At 33.0% G+C, this 13,091-nt stretch overlaps 1 protein-coding gene across 6 annotated transcripts; it reads left to right on the top strand.

Moving 5' to 3' along the window:
* The first annotated feature begins 339 nt into the window (after positions 1–339).
* LOC131079065 (disease resistance protein RUN1) lies at positions 340–9,334 on the top strand. 6 transcript variants are annotated; one of them, XM_059215864.1, is made up of 4 exons: positions 340–1,032; positions 6,412–8,487; positions 8,757–8,973; positions 9,160–9,334. In XM_059215864.1, the coding sequence occupies exons 1-2, from the start codon at positions 818–820 to the stop codon at positions 8,324–8,326; spliced, it is 2,130 nt and encodes a 709-aa protein (XP_059071847.1). In that variant the 5' UTR covers positions 340–817; the 3' UTR covers positions 8,327–8,487; positions 8,757–8,973; positions 9,160–9,334. The 6 variants fall into 6 exon arrangements, with proteins under 6 accessions (XP_059071847.1, XP_059071849.1, XP_059071851.1 ...); XM_059215866.1 differs by having other exon boundaries at positions 9,164–9,334; XM_059215868.1 differs by having other exon boundaries at positions 8,757–8,963.
* Positions 9,335–13,091: the final 3,757 nt, after the last annotated feature.

Genomic DNA, 13,091 nt, shown 5'->3' on the forward strand with positions numbered 1-13,091 from the left:
TATAAATGACTTATAGTGGATAGCTATGATATTTTATTTGAAATAAAAAATATCTATTTCACTTGTTAATTAGTGTATTTATGTCTTTTTTATATAACATTTATAGGTTCTCTTATGTTCAAGTATTGGTCCATTTTGATCAACATTTGGCAATTTTTTTATTTACATGTGGATTATTTATTTACATTATATAGTATAAATATGTGGCAAGATTGGATATTATATGCACAATTGCTATAACAGCTATTGGACCCCGTACAACTACTGGTCCCTCTCCCCTATTTTGCATCCTTTCTATTTGGTCAAACTGTTTGTGGTTATTAGTGAGCCACACTGACTTGTTGAAAAAATTCACCCAATCTAATCGAAAACCAATTTGACCAAATTCATGAATTATTGAATTCTGTGGGATCTGATCTCTCCTATTATACTCATGTACGAAGTTGAAGTTGCGCACAGTTGGGTTTTCTACTTCGCGCCTCTGTATCTTTACATTCTCCTTCCTTTCAGTTAGAACTCAGAGATGGACGGATTCAAGCTTTACATACGTGGCGCTACAAAAATTTCTTTAAATGATAAGAGATATCACGTGTTTCTGAGTTTCAGGGGGAAAGATGTGAGAAAGACTCTCGTTGATCATCTCTTTCAAGCTCTTTCCGCAGCTGGATTGAATGTGTTTCTTGACAGCCACAAATTAAAAAAGGGGGAAATCATTGATTTAGGCCTGGAAAATGTAATTAAGTGCAGTTCAATACGCATTCCTATATTTTCTAAAGGATATGCAAGCTAGGCATGGTGTCTCAAGGAGGCTGCCTTAATGTTGGCTTCCCCTGGGTTGATCATTCCTCTTTTTTATGAAATGGAACCGACCCATGTTAGATATCCTCAAGGAAGCTCTAGCCCTTATGAGAAATCATTTGAAAAATATTATAGCCAATTAGATCGATATTCAAGAGAAGAGATTGATGGGTGGAAGCATGCCCTTGAGCAGATCTGTTGTCGCTCAGGCTGGTCCCTGGATATGACTGGAAGGTTAGTAATTTACCTCATTTTCTCCTTGTTTTGTTTCAATTTTAAGTAATAGCTCAAAATCAAATCCACTCAGCCCAAACCATTTCCTAAATATAACTATTGAGCTTGTCTATGTCGAAGGAGCCATCTTTCAGTTTCACAAGCCAGTTAAAATTTCTAAACTTTGTCTGGTAATCCTTCAGATTTAAAATAAGCACTCAGTTGTATCCATCCAGTGTGTTGGATGCACTGATTAAGCCTAGTGCCTATTATGCTACCATTTGTCAAAATAATTGTAATTTGTCAAATCCCTTAACACCCTCTGAGTTTGTCTGCTCATTTTTCAGATCAGCAGTAATTTCTTCCTTGTCAATAAATGTTTTCTAATGCTAAATTTTTATAAATATATCTAATCTCCGAAACTTGACAGAATAAGAAGACATAGAGAATACAAAAGCAATATAGATTCAGCTGATCAACATAGAATTTCAGCTATTGCACTTAAAAATACACAGTACAATACAAATAGAAAGTTGAGTTAATAAAATTAGATCCAAGTAAAATAGAGCATGGGCTGTGTATGGGCTGCTGACAAATAATAAATGTGATAATAAAAGAGTTTGAAAAAGCAGGACAGAGGCAGATGAGGATAAGACAATTCATAACAGAAGTCTTCAGGTACTAATTGAAGCAGCAGCGCCTTGTCTGATGAGATAGCATAACTGTGGTGGTTGGGGTTGGCTATTCCAACAAACTTGTGCAAAAACATATATTCCAGAACTCAACCTTTCGCTAGATTTCTGGAAAAAGGATCGGTAAGACTGGGTTTCATGGGGCGTCAGATCTTTTTTCAAGTGTCAGGAAGTCTTCTTTTAAAAAAAAAATTGCTACAGAATTGATTGGAATTTTTGGCTGACGAATAACAATGACTGTAAATTTGAGCGGGTGGAAAAAGTGAAGTCTTAGACATTGTCCGTTTTGCCACAGGTCAATCATTTGAAATTTTTCAATTTTTTATCAATTGACTCTTTAGCAATCTTCTCTTTTGTTCTTTGCAACTTTCTTCAACTGCTACAGTAGTCAAAGTCTTTAGCAATCTTTTCTCTGTGTCTGCAGTCTCTTCTTCATATTTCTTTGCGTCTGCAGTCTCTTCTTCATATTTTTTTGTTAACTGGCTATTGCTACAACTACTGCACTTTTCAGTATTCACAATGTCTTTGATACATTCTCTTTTACAAGTTCTTTTCTTTTGTCTCTAACTGATGGTTACAACAAAGTCTGCTGACTTAAATTATTTCTTTGCATAATAACTTCAAACCATCTTTAAGATCTGCATATCTTTTCTCAATAAAAGGACATTCGTTTGGCTTCCCTCAACTGTTGCGGCAGTCTCTCAAACTCGTTGTTTTCAAGTCTTCAAAACATCAGCTTGGAACATCTTGCAACTTCATAATCTATAGTTGTCTTGCTAGACGATGATTTCTTTTGACTCAAAAACATTTTTCATTACTTTTAAACATTCAAACTTTTTATGATTGTTAACATTTTTCACAAATGAAAATTTGTACAACCTTTTGAACATACTTGTAAGTTTTTGCCAACAAGATCCATAGGTCCATCTACAGTCCATTTTTATACAATCTGTTGTAGATTCTTTCTTCCAAAACATTTTTTCACAATGATTTCTTAAACCACAAATTTTACAAAGATGCAAATCCCAACACGTCTTTAATGTGATTCTCTGTTTCAATGAGAACACCTAATACAATGTCTTTCTTAGGTTATTTTGCTTGAACTGGTAGCATCATTTTCTTTTCTTGTGACATATCCAAGGCCCTCATATTTTGGCCTCATTATTGCCTCAATAGGCTCTCTGATTCCTTGTTCATGTTCTCCCAATCCTTTACCTTTATAACCCCCTTTTTTCATGATATTCAAACCAACAATTTAAAAACAACTTTTCTTAATCTCATCACATCTAACAAGACTTTTAGACTCATTAACATGCTTATCTTTATCACAAATGACTTTAATAAAATTACACTTATCAAATGATGAACACAAATCTTCTGTACTACATGAATCATCATGGACCAATGTTTTTGACTTTCAACTTTCATTCTCTTCATTCAATTTTGATATTTCTTTCTTGTATAAACTATTCTCCTCTTCTATTTTTTTCAGTTTCTCTTCTAAGTCATCAAACACCTTTTCTCTTTGCTCTAAATCGTCCTTCCTTTTCTTAATCTTATCAAATAGCTTTAACATTTCCTTTAGATCTTCATTTTTCTCTAGATCTTCATTTTCTCTTTTACTTTGTTCAATTTTTTTTTCAAGATCACAATTCTCATCCAAAAATTTACATTTTTCAGCTTGTCCCTCTTTTATGATTGCAGTCATCTTTAATTTAAATTTCTTCATTTCCATTATTTCATTTTTTAAAAGATCTATCTGACTAATTAAATTTTCATTTTTTTTCTTCACTTCTTTCCTATCTTTCCCATTGACTTAATAGATTGGTTTCTATGATTTGGGTAGTACCACTTACCTTTACTCACTCTCCCATGTTTTTCGTTAGGTAGCTCAAACACACCTTCAACAACTTTTTAACAAATGCATGCAATCTCTTAAAAATGGGCTCATCCTGTTTTTTTAAACATAACATGATTAAATATGACATGATCTGGCTTTTGACAGCAGCAAACTCTAAATACTATGACTCTTTCTAATATTTTCACCCAAATTTAATAGCTTTAATATCTTTCACGAAAGGAGAAATAATTTTTACAAATGGCTCTTATTCTCTAATCATTTGAAATTTCTATTTTCAAGAATGCAGCTAAGTTGGCATCATCGACATCTGTCAACGATCTGCAGCTTTAGGTGGCTTCTCCTTTTGCTTCAACTATCTTAATCCTTTCAACTTCATTCTATGGCTTCAACTTACAATACTAACGGCTCCATTATTTCATAGTTTTCAGGATAAACTATATTGGCTGAACCAAAACAAACTCCCATAAATACATAGTTTTGCAGACTCTAAGCTCTAGTCACCACTCTCAACTAGATGGGACCGTCTAAATGTTTAAAAAACACTCTATAATGTGAAGCATTGAGTTGGCTCCTCAGCTGTGACATTTGCTTGATATGTACAACTTACTATGTAGTATGTACAATATTGATCCTTCCAAAGCAGAATCCCATGTTCAATTTCATGCTAGACAATATAGAAGTGTAATCCCGTCAGTGATGGCACCTAAGCCAAAGGTGGCCGGAAGAAAAATTTACCGAACCAAGAAAACATAAGGCTGAGGAGAAAAAAACAATGCAAACAACAAAAAGGTTGTGGGAAGTAGGTTGTATTGGGATATTTCTGGGCGTTCATTGGTGCTGCAAACACTATTACAGATTCCGAGGCATACACTATTACACTGCTACGAACTGGAATGAGCATGCGACTTGACTTTGACTCTAGATATAGAAAAATTGTGCATGCTCAAGGCAGAACAAATACTTGCGTGACAAAACGAGCTAGTTTTCTCACGATATGCGTAGTGATGGGCACTGAGATAAACGCAAGATAGGCATTCGGTATTTGATAGAGGAAAAGTCACTTGGATAGACATGCATGCAACAAAATGTGGAAGAACAATCAAGCATAGGAACAATAAGGATCTGAATGATGTAATTATGGAAGGAAGAGAATTTGGCATACTGTTTGACAAGGGTGTGGTCATCCAATCTAATAGAAGGTATCGTTTTATGAATCTTAAGTAATCATTTACTGCAACCTTACAACTTGTGCTAAAACTGATTCACTCTGTTGCCAGAAACGGGACGACAGCGTGTCGTTTCCGGTTTCAACGAACGGAAACGGTTTCTGAGCAGTGCCCAAAGTTTTTGCATTGATTTTTTAATTTTTTTTAATATTCACCAAGCCCGTGTAAGAAGTTTGATTTGTTTTCTAAATATTCATTCCAGTTGGTAGTTCTATATTATCACTTTTGGAAGTTTGATTTTTTAATTTTTTCTAAAATTAAGATTAGAAATTATTTCTTATACGCAACCTTTAAATATTCTGTTTTTCTTTATGTTACTTGCAGTTTCTGTTTCGATTTTTGTTTCTCGTTTCTAGTAACATAGACTAAAAGAGAAGGTCAAATTAAGAAATTAGAAGGAAGGCATCAACACAAATTATAACCAGACAATAATGGACGTTACAAGACTATGCAAGCAAGTAAATAATCAACCGTTTGTCAGAGACGTGCGCAAGAGTTGTGGATTGAGTGCATGAAAATTAAGGATAGATAAACTGTTTTGCACGTGACCTGGTTCTTATCATAGAGAAAAACAATCGAGGTAAAAGAATGTATATATATAGTCACCCTGGAAACAGAGTCTACTAAATCTAATAAACAAGGGAGTGCAAGAAACACATACTGAGATCAGATTTCAGGCCTTGACATGACTAAGCTTAGTTAATTAATTAAAAGGAACAACTCAACTCAAACAGGTGAATAACAATAGCGATAAAGAATATACAATAGTTTCCTCATATCTAGAAATTGGTGCTAAATGTGACTTCTGATGAGGCCTATAGACCTTTTGGCATGAATGTTTCTACAAATATATTACCGAGCTCAAAGTATTATGTGTGACTTGAATTTTTTGTATTTGTCATTAACTCTAGTGTGTACCCTCCTCTTAGGAGAAGATTAGGTTAGTGATCTGTGAATTTTAGCTGTTTGTAGCCTTGCTTGGTGGATCTTGATCTTTCAAAGGTAGATTTTTCTTGGGTTCAATCTTTAGATTTCAAGGGTTTATTCAATGACTGTTGTCATTGCTCTAAATACTATCAATTGGTTTCAAATTGTCAACAGTCCAAATATAATGTTGTAGATCTGCACTTCCTACTTCCTAGTGAAAAAATATTCTCTCCCACAAGTTCATTGTTAATGGTTCCTTCAAAGATCTTCATCCTACTAAAAGTTTGATCTCATAGATTAGCAGGTCCTTAAAATTCATCGGTAACAATTCCTTTGATTATTGAGTAGATTGCATTTAATAAGATTGTAGATGTAGCTTTCTAATAAAGTAATTTTCTCCTTCACCATTTCACCATTACATTATTACATTATTTATGGTTCCTTTCGAGATCCTTCAAATTTGATGGTGCATTTTCCTTGGGTTGTTCATCACCATAACTAGATGCGTTCATGTCAAATATTCCCCATGGTTATTTAGTTCCCTTCTAATATTGTGAATATTATATTTTGTCTAGACAGTTAGAATAAGTACAAAATAGATATACTTTGTAATTGCACTGACATTTGTAAACGATAGAAAATACATTCATTCCTTTTTTTGTTTTATAGCTGTCACTAACTTCGCCATATGCAGCTTCGAAGCTCAGCTAGTGAAGAAGGTCGTGAACGACATAATAAAGACACTTGACAGGGTGCCGTTACAAGTTGCCAAATACCCAGTGGGATTAGAAACGGTGAAAAAAGATCTCATTCAGAAATTGCATCTCGGTTCAGCCCAAACAGCGGTTAGATTTGGAATATGGGGTATAGGCGGTATTGGTAAGACCACAGTTGCAAAGGCCGCGTACAATGAAGCTTGTAATGATTTCGATGCTGCTTCGTTTGTATTTAATGTCCGCTCCACTAGCCTTACAAAATTGCAGGGGCAAATTCTCAAAGATTTGGTCAACTATGAAGAAGAACTGCAGAGTGTGGAAAAGGGCAAATATTTGTTGGCAGATCGTTTGCGAGGAATCCGTGCCCTTGTCATTTTGGATGATGTGGATGACCGAGTGCAATTGGACGCCTTAGCTGGGCATTGGTTGTCTCCTGGCAGCTGCTTAATCATAACTTCTCGAGATCGACACATTCTCAATACAGCTCACATCTCATCCGTATGCATTCACCAGATGAGCGGATTGGAAGAAAGTGAAGGTCTCCAATTGCTTAGCTGGCACGCCTTCCTCAGACCGTCCCCAATTCCTGGTTATGAAGTGCTCTCGAAAAGAATAGTGCAGGCTTGCAAGGGGCACCCTCTTTCTCTGGAAATCATTGGAGCTTTCTTGTATGATAAGCAGAACGACACAGATATTGACTCTTGGAATGAAATTCTTGACAACTTTACAGTGAACAAAGACATATTTAAAACACTCAAAATCAGTTTTAAAGGTCTTAGTGCTGAGGAAAGAGAAATATTTTTGGACATTGCTTGCCTTTTTATTGGGGAACGCACAACTAATCCCATTCTTTTCTGGAAATCCATGTACAAGAATGTGCGCATTGCTATCACCAATCTTTCAATGAAGCTGCTGATAAGGATAGACGAGAAAGATGTATTTGATATGCATGATCTTGTGCAAGATATGGGGCAAATGGTTGCTGAAGAAGAGCAAACCCGGCAATGGCAGGCTGCGCAGTCAAGCAGTTCATCCAAAAATGTAAGCAATATCTCTGGCCTTCGTCTCTATAAAGGTGATTTACGGAGTCTTAAAATGTTGGGCACACCTAGTCTTCACTATCTTCATTTGGAGCAAGTGCACATAGAAGATAGCATAGACAATCTTCCTCCAAGTTTGAGATGGCTAAAGGTGGATTCTTGTTCCTTTCCGAAGACAATGCACAGCTCGATTTTGTTCGAGGAAGTAATTTTAGCAATGAAGAATAAATTTACCTCTGTTGTGGACAGCTTACCGCAATTGAGGATCATGGACTTGACTGGCTGCAGATCCTTACAAAACCTCCCTGACAGCATTGGTCATTTGTCACATTTGCAGTCCTTGAATTTGTCTGAATGTCAGAAGTTGGATTGTCTTCCTAACACCATTTCCAACCTCTCACAACTGCTATACTTGAATTTGAGTTACTGTGAAAACTTACTATACCTTCCTGACAACATTGGAAACTTGTCACAGCTACAGTACTTGAACTTAACTTGTTGTAGAATCTTAATTGAACTTCCTGACAGCATTGGCAAGCTATCACAGCTGAAGGAATTAAGTCTGAGCTGGAGCGAAAAATTGGAGAGCCTTCCAAAAAGCATTAGCAATTTGTCAAAGCTGGAAATGTTGGATATGCTGAGGTGTCATACCGCATGGAAGTCAATTCCTTATTCCATTTTGATCCTGCCAGAACTATGCCTCTTAGGATTACCTACCCGGGTGATGGAGTGGCGATGGTGTAAACCAAGTCTAACAGAGAATCAAGATCAAACAGAGGAGTGGACTACTCCAAAGTTTAGAGAACCCATGACAGAATTTAGGGCAACCTTAGCTCCGGAATGCCGTAAGTAAATGCTAACAGTCAGTTCTTTATAGCCTATCTTATAATTTGATGGATTGAAATTTTTGCTTTTCTCAATTTGCATGAAATTGTAAAACAATGCACTGCCTGCAAAAATTTATATTGTTTAAACGAAGACCCGTACTCAAGTTGCCAGGCAAAGCAACAAAAGGTAACAAACATATATCGATCGCCTTCAATGGAATTGAATACTTCCTTGTTATCTTTTTTCTTATATTTTATTGGATTGAAATCAGCGCTGTTACAATCTCATGAATAAAAATTCATTTGAAAATGCATAGAAGATTAATTAGAATTAGAAATATCTATTTATGTAAATTTTTTTTTAATGCAATTTTAAACATTTCTTTCACTTCAAAGTTGTTTTACAAAATAGTAACTATCACAAGGTAACCTAACCTTTTTTTTGTACGCCGAGAGGCGAAGAGTTCCTATACAGTTCCAGCATATTCTGTGTAAACATTAAAGAAAATGGAAACATGATGGAAGACCAAAGACCATAGTGGAAAATTGAACCAAACATATGAAGAGTCTGCTGTTACAATTTAATTGTTGTAAAGGAGGAAGTGAAGAATATTAAATGCATGCATTCTTGAGGCGTTTCAGCTACGCAACTCTTCACTCATTGTATGGGAAGGTTTGCAGCAATAGTCATATGATTTTCTTGAGTAACGTCGATGTAAAATTTTATGATGATAATTATTCACGCTTTCCCCTTTCATTTCAAGTATTCATGTTCGTTGTCTGGAGAAGAGTTCGAGGTCATGGTATCTGATATAATAGTGTTTTTTCAAAGGTTTTTTCATACTTTCTTTTTTGGCAGGAAGGTTTTTGGCTCATGGGATTTGGCACAGGGCTTTGGAAAATTTTGTCTTCTTCCATTGATAGCACCTATGGAGTCTACATTTGAAAATTATCCGATGGGTTTTTTTGGCAAATTGTCATATGGGCTCTATGCAAAACTGATATTATATGTGTTGTGACCAGAGGTTCTCTTCCCAGGGTTCTTTCCTGTGGTATGCTCTATGAATCTTATGTAAAAAATAAAAAATATTAATAAAAAGTTTAGTGGAATAATCCACTTTTATTGAAAAAAAAACAAAACTGATGAAATTTTTTTACGATTTCTATATGAAGAATTGCATTTGTTGCATCAAGCAACTAATGCAAAATAGTGTTAAGGAGACCTAGGGTTTTCATTACCAATGAGAATATGATTGTCTTGGAAGAGTGAATCTACAACAATGTGTTTAACGAGAATATTCATTTACAGGTATCCGTACTTGGCATAGTTGTTCAAATGGTGACTGCAACATTTGGATTTGTGCTATTGATTATATTTAGATGAACAAATTTGCCATCCATCTGTTTATTAGGTTAGTACTATAACATTTTAAAATTCTTATTCCATCATTTCTAGAAGCTCCATCTCCTGTAACCTGCTCCATGTCTTTAGTACTCTTAATGAAGTCTTTATTGGGTTCCAGTATCCAACAAAAAAAAGTTCATCTTTGTATTCACTGCCTTAGATTAGCATGCAGAGTAGTGGTGTTCTCATATCCTTCGATTGATAAGCATTGTGGCAGCCCAAAATACTTCAATGCAACTGCTAAAATCATTATCACCATTTCATTGCCGTTACAAAGGGAGATCTGCATAGCTATCATTATAAGAACTTTACCTCTCTGCTTTTGATTTAAAAATTTAACAAACTTGTATGAAAACTTGAAGACGTTATTAGCAAACATTGTTCTTAATTCATGTATCATAGATTGTAGCAAAGTACAATATCATATAAAATTTATTAATATGCCCAGATTCAAGTAACTGCTCACTGTACACAAAATTTTGCAGAATGATTGGTTGAAAATTTGCTGACTGACAATTGTACTACTGGAAATTTGGTTACACAGTCTAATGCAAAATGCAAAATTTAATTTAAGAACAATAATACATTATGTACTTAGCAGGGTTCTTGGTAGATAGATTAAAATGCGAGGACCATCGTTGGAAGTATTTTGCTCCACTTGTCATTCATTCATTTCCAATAGACATCCATTTGTAATCCACATTCAATATCAGGCATCTATCTTTGATAAAAATATAGAAAGGTTTCATAAATACATTTAAATTAAAATTTATATCTAGATTTAAATTTAAATTTAAATTTAAAATGATTGATGATTCATTTAACTATTTAAAAAAAAAAATAGTTTAATTTGAAAATTTAAATGATTTCCATGCAAAATAGAAGAATTTTTTTAGAAATTTTTTATTTATATTTGAACTTTAATTTTAAATTTATCATTTAAATATTTTTAAAATAGAATTTATATAATTTTAGAATTTCAATTGATTTGCATCCAAAAAAAAGAAAAAGAAAAGTTCAATAGAAATATTACTTATGTAGTTAGATTGATCTATATTTTTAAAAATTTCACAACTAAAAGGATAAGGCATTTTGTTTCTATTAATGCCTACAAAAGTGTAAAAGCAAAAATTTTAAAAGAGAAGGAAGGAAAGAATCTTAATTTTCAATTTAGAAAGATCAAAGCTATTTTCTATGTTTCTAAATCTTAAACACAAAAATATAATGTTTCTAAATTTGAAAATAAAAAATACAATTGCATGCCCACATTAATATTTCAAAAAAAAAAATGTAGTCTGTTATTTTCAATTTAGAAATGTAAAACAAAAATTAATGTTTGGAAATTTCAATCATAAAAATATAATGTTTCTAAATTCAAAAAAAAAAATTACATATCTACAAAAATATTTTAAAAATACAATATAATATTTAATATATAAAATATTTATTATTAGAAGTTTCTAATTTATCATATAGATGGGATTTTTTCTATTTATATTCTATTGATGTTAGTTGAGTTGCACAAATATTTCAAAAATAATATATTATTTTTTATTTTTTATTTAAAACTAGCTTACATATATTTGATTTTAATCAAATATATATATATAATACGCCAGAGATATCCTTATCTAGGTGCCTATTAGAGTTCAGGTATAAAAATAGGTGCCTAGATAAGGATATCTCTTGGCGTATTATATATATATTTGATTAAAATCAAATATTTGATTAAAATCAAATACATGTAAGCTAGTAGCAGTTGTGGCAACATGGGAAACAATAAAAAAATTCAAAATAGAACTATATAATATTATATTATTAATGTTTGTTGCAATAATATGTAATATTGTTATTGCAATTATTATTATTATTTTCTATTTATTTGTACTAAAATAAATTATATTATAATATTATTATATTATTATGTAGAGATATATGAAATTTTAAATATCTATTTCGATTATTTTATATAATATAATTGTGTTGCAAGATCAAAGCAAATACTAAAATTTAAGATAATATAAAACTTTATTTAATGATAATATAAAACTTTATTTAATCGCAAGTATCATGGTTATGATTAGCATTAGGGTTAACGTTAGTGTTATGGTTAGGGTTAAGGTTTACATCATGGTTCAGGTTAGATTTATGATTAGGGTTAGGGTTATGATAATGGTTAGGGTTAGCATCAACGTTAGGGTTTGGTTTTGGTTTAGGATTATGGTTATCTTTAAAGTTTAGGATTATAATTAGGATTATGGTTAGGGTTAGGGTTAGGGTTATAGTTTAATATTAGGGTTAAATTTATGGTTAAGGTTACGGTTTAGTGTCAGGCTTACAATTATAACTGGGGGTATAGTTAGGATTACAATTTGGTTTATGGTTATGTTTTGGATTGGGGTTAAGGTTCATATTATGGCCAGGGTTAAGGTTTATATTATGGTTAGCATTATGATTAGGGTTAGGGATTAAGGTTAGGAATATGATAATAGTTAGGGTGTATATAATGGTTAGGGTTAGCATCAAGTTTTGGTTTTGGTATAGGACCATGGTTAGGGTTAAGGTTAGAATTAGGGTTAGAATTATAATTAGGATTAGGGTTAGGGTTAGGGTTAAGATTGCAATGGAAGATAGTATGTGATGATAGCTATAAGAGTTAGGGTTTTGGTTAGGATTAGGGTTGTTAGGGTTAGGGTCTAGATTAGAGGGACTTGTAGAATTATTGATAAAATAATCCTTATAATTGGTTTTAGTTAACAATTAGAGTTATTATTGTAGGATAATGCTTTGGGTAAGGGTTCAAGTTCAATTAGAATCAGTTATTTAATAAATATTTTTATTAAAATAAATTATATTATATATTACATGGAGATATATGAAATTTTATATATCTATTTAGACTATTTTTAATAATATATATTTGTTCCAAGATCAAAGCAAATACTCAACTCTAAGATATATTAAACTTTATTTAACGACAAGTATTATGGTTATGGTGAGGGTTTACATCACAATTGAATGTAGTGTTAGACTTAGGTTTAGGTTTTAGGGTCAGGGCTTAGGATTATGGTTAGGGTTAGTGTTTACATCATAATTACAGTTAGGGTTAGTGTTTTGGTTCTGGTTAGCATTTAGGGTTAGGATTAGTATTATGGTTATGCTTATGGTAAGGATTATGGTTAGGGTCATGGTTTAAATCTTGGTTGGGATTAGGGTTAGAATCATGGTTAGGTTTAGGGTTAAGGGTTATGGTTAGGATTATGGGTAGGATTAGGATTTACATAATGGCTAGGGTTAGGGTTGGGATTATGGTTTAGGTTTACATCATGGTTAAGGTTTAGAATTACATCATGGTTAGGGTTATATTATGATTAAGATTATTAGGG

The sequence above is a fragment of the Cryptomeria japonica genome, unplaced genomic scaffold (genome assembly GCF_030272615.1).
Source record: "Cryptomeria japonica unplaced genomic scaffold, Sugi_1.0 HiC_scaffold_316, whole genome shotgun sequence".
Classification (NCBI taxonomy): domain Eukaryota; kingdom Viridiplantae; phylum Streptophyta; class Pinopsida; order Cupressales; family Cupressaceae; genus Cryptomeria; species Cryptomeria japonica.